At 52.9% G+C, this 4,232-nt stretch overlaps 1 protein-coding gene across 1 annotated transcript; it reads left to right on the plus strand.

Annotated features, from left to right (window-relative positions):
* Positions 1–1,773: 1,773 nt before the first annotated feature.
* LOC106809959 (endochitinase A-like) lies at positions 1,774–3,830 on the plus strand. The gene is made up of 3 exons (XM_014813201.1): positions 1,774–1,814; positions 2,265–3,131; positions 3,752–3,830. The coding sequence occupies exons 1-3, from the start codon at positions 1,774–1,776 to the stop codon at positions 3,828–3,830; spliced, it is 987 nt and encodes a 328-aa protein (XP_014668687.1).
* Positions 3,831–4,232: the final 402 nt, after the last annotated feature.

Genomic DNA, 4,232 nt, shown 5'->3' on the forward strand with positions numbered 1-4,232 from the left:
TTGCCGGCGTCTGTGGCCATAAATCGAGTCTCCGTAGGAGTGCTAGAAGTAGTAGGTGGAGGGGAGTGTGCTGGGGTCTCCTAGGAGGCTGCTAGAAGTAATAGAAGGAGGGGAGTGCGCTCGGGGTCTCCGTAGGAGTGCTAGAAGTAATAGAAGGAGGGAGTGCGCTGGGGTCTTCCGTAGGATTGCTAGACAGTATAGAAGGAGAGGAGTGCGCTGGGGTCCGTCAGAGTGCTAGAAGCGTAGTAGGATGGGGAGTATGCTGGGATCTCCGGTAGGATGCTAGAAGTAGTGAGGTGGAGTGGGGAGTGTGTGGGGTTCTCCGTCAGGATGCTAGAGTAATAGAAGGAGGGAGTGTGTGCGGGTCTGCCGTCAGGAGTGCTAGATAGTAGTAGGTGGAGGGGAGTATAGCTGGGGTCTCCCGTAGGATTGCGCTAGAAGCTAATAGAAGGAGGGGAGTGTGGTGGGTCTCCGTAGGATTGCCTAGAAGTAAATGAAGGAGGGAGTGTGGCTGGGTGCCTCCAGCATCCGTCGAGAGTTAGTGATGTAGGACGGGTCTGTCTCTCTCCGCCTTTCCACAGCGTTCGTCCTGCGTGGTAGGGTCGTCGGGTGGTTGACACTGACACCGGGCTGCCACTGGTGGGCGCGTGCGGCGTGAACTTCTTAATGTGCGCTGTGTGAGGGCGCGCGATTTATTGCCTGTGTGTTCGCCGCTCCACGTTCACTAACTTTCGTGCCGGTAGATGGCGTTGAATTCCATCGGTGCGCGCGAGTGCGTCTGTGAGGGAGTTTAGTGATGCGGCTTCGCTGCTTCTCTCTGCTGCTCTCCTTGCTCTGTGGCGACGTTCGCCGTGGCGTCGCTCAGTCGATCGGGGTCACCGAACAACAGTCGTACGTTCTTACAATGTCATCTGAGGTGCGGATTGGTGGCATGTTTTGCGCAGAGAGTTACCACCAGTGACGCGTGGGGCAACGTATGACGTCGACTACTGTGTCTGACCGTCATTGTTGTCGCTGTGGGCATGCCAGCGCGTGGTGCGGTGTCTGACGTCACTGCTGTGTCTGACGTCACTTCTGTCATGCGTGAGGCGATTTCTGACGTCATTGTTTGTCGCGTGGGCATGGTGAGACACCCACCACGTCTCACGAGACATCCACCACGTCTCATGAGACATCCACCATGTCTCATGAGACATCCACCACGCCTCATGAAACACCCACCACGTCTCATGAGATACCCACAGCGGCTCATGAGACATCCACCACGCCTCATGAGACATCCACCACGCCTCATGAGACATCCACCACGCCTCATGAAACACCCACCACGTCTCATGAGACATCCACCACGCCTCATGAGACATCCACCACGTCTCATGAGACACCCACCGCGGCTCATGAGGCACCTGGCCGACGACCCGACGGTGGGGCCTCGGGCTCCAGATTTGACGTGTTTGCGAGGGACCGGAGCAGCCGAGATAGGAACGCACACAGCCCGGACGTAGACGGTTACTACGTACGCCTACATGGCTTCATCCTGCCTCTTTACAGGAGAGGGCCGCAGGACGGCGACGGCGCCGACATGTGGGTTAGAGGAGGGGAGCTCTATCGGTCTCTCTATGAGAGCAACTGGAGTGTCAAGAGAAGGCCGCTAGAAACGCACTGATCACGCGTTTAATTGTTGGCAAGAAATCAGATGCTGTTTTTTTCTGAGGGAGGAGAATGGGAACACTATAACGAGGGGCCTAATAGTATCCTATAGTGTCAGACAAGATGGTAGGAGGAACTTCTACTGGAGAAGAGTGCCTGACTGTGTATGTGTGAAGACGTATGTCTATGGTCTAAGGAGTGCCATCGTACTCAGAATTATTTGTTTTTACCGCGGTTAAATTATAGCCCTTTTACACAATCAGAGGCTTTGTTAAACATAATTTAAACTTTATAAAAATAATTTATCCGCAGTTAAAATGTTGTGTAACAAGGCCCTTGTTTGGGTAAAAAGGGCCGTAATTTAACCGCGGTAAAATTGTAGCCCTTTACCCTATCAGATGCCTTGTTACGCATAATTTAAGCGCTGATAAATTATTTTTACCGCGGTAAAAATAATTATTTCTGTCTACGTCCAACGACATGTGTCTCTGTACAGGTACTGAGTATTATCGTAATCTGGGAGGAGTAGCTGACTCTATCTACAGAGACCTGCGTCCCTGCAGGCTGCAGAGTATTATCGTAATCTGGGAGGAGTAGCTGACTCTATCTAATAGCACTCCTACGGAGACCCCAGCACACTCCCCTCCACCTACTACTTCTAGCACTCCTACGGAGACTCGATTTATGGCCACACGCGGCGACACCGCGTCGATATTCCAGTCTGCCGAGACCGAAACGTTCCAAACGGAAACCGGCGCCGGTTCAACAACAAGACCCGAATTCCGATCCGAACGTCGAACCGATTCCGTCTACACCGACGCCGGCGAAGCTGATCCGGATCCGGCGATGGAAGCTGTTACTTCATCAACATCAATCAGACACCGCGCGGCGTCGGTAACGACAACCGTAACCACGGCAACATCGGAGGAGGATCCGAATCCGACCCTACGACCGACGCTGCATCCCTATCACAGACTCGCGGTGTCCGGCCGTGCCTATACGGCGCCCGTGAACGCCATCTCTCTAGCGGAGTTCCTCGATAGTCTGTCGCAGATCGGCCGCCAGAAGACAGCGCTCACAGATGGCAGCACCGTCGCACGGTTGACGGGCGCTGACGAGCTGTCCTCCACGAATAAACCAGTCAAGGTCATCACAGCAGCGCCAACGATAGTGACTGGTGAACGGGCGGCGGGTTTTTCTGGAGATAACACAGCAGTTGGTGACTTTGTCAGTGACGCTGGCTCGGCACGTAGGGTAGCGGAGCACGTGACAGCGTCGGGAGGTGAAGCCATACTGACGCATACACCTTATAGAACTACCGCGACGATGACGATGGAGGAATCTGCTATGCCTAGTGATGAGACATCTACCGTGCCTCGTGAGACATCTGCTATGCCTAGTGATGAGACATCTACCGTGCCTCGTGAGACATCTGCTATGCCTAGTGATGAGACATCTACCGTGCCTCGTGAGACATCTGGGTACGTGCTATGCTGCCTAAGTGATTAGACATCTAAACCAGTGCCTCGTGAGACATTCTGGCTATTGCCTAGTGATGAGACATCTAACGGTGGGCCTCGTGAGACATAACCTGCTATGCTTAGTTGATGAGGAATCTAGCCGTGCCTTACGTGAGACGATCTGCTATGCCTAGTGATGAGACATCTACAGTCGCTTCGTGAGACATCTGCGTATGCCGTAGTGATAGACATACTACCGCTGCCTCGTGAGGACATACTGGCTATGCCTAAGCTGATGAGACACTTACCCCGTGCCTCGTGCAGACATCTGCTATGGCCTAGTGAGATAGACATCTACCATTCCGTCGTGAGACGTCTGCTTGCCTAGTGAATGAGACATCTACCGATGCTTGTCGTGAGCAATCCGCTATGCCATCAACATGATGAGACATCTACGTGCCCTCGTGAAGACTCTGTTAATGCATAGTGATGACGCAATTTACCGGTGCATCGCGTGAGACATCCTGCTATTGCCTAGTGATGACACAATTTATGCTGTCCCTCGTGAGACATACTGCTATGGCCTAGATGATGAACTACATGTTACTGTGCCTCGTGAGATTCATCTGCTATTGCCTTAGTATGAAGTACATCTACCGTGCCTTCGTGGAGACCATCTGCCATGGCCCTAGTGATGAGACATTTACCGTGCACTCGTAGACATCTGACTATGGCCTAGTGATGAAGACATTTACCGTGCTCGGTGAAGAATCGCTATGCCTAAGTGATGAGCACATCTACCGTCCTCCTGAGACAGTCTGCTATGCGCTAGTGATGAGACATTCTACGTGCTGTCCTGCACGACACTCTGCTCATCGCTAGTGATGAGACATCTGACCATGCCTCTCACTGGTGAGCCATCAGGCCGTGCCTCGCGAGACATCTATATTATATCTCGGCGATGAGACATCTGGCCATGACTCGCGTGAACATTCTGCTATGGCCTCGTGAGAACCACTCTGACTATGTCTCGCGATGAGACACCTGCAAATGCCTCACGCATGGGGACATCTGCTATGCCTCATGAGACATCTATCCTATGCCGTCGTCGAGACAGTCTTC

This window comes from Priapulus caudatus, unplaced genomic scaffold, assembly GCF_000485595.1.
Source record: "Priapulus caudatus unplaced genomic scaffold, Priapulus_caudatus-5.0.1 Scaffold400, whole genome shotgun sequence".
NCBI lineage: Eukaryota > Metazoa > Priapulida > Priapulimorpha > Priapulimorphida > Priapulidae > Priapulus > Priapulus caudatus.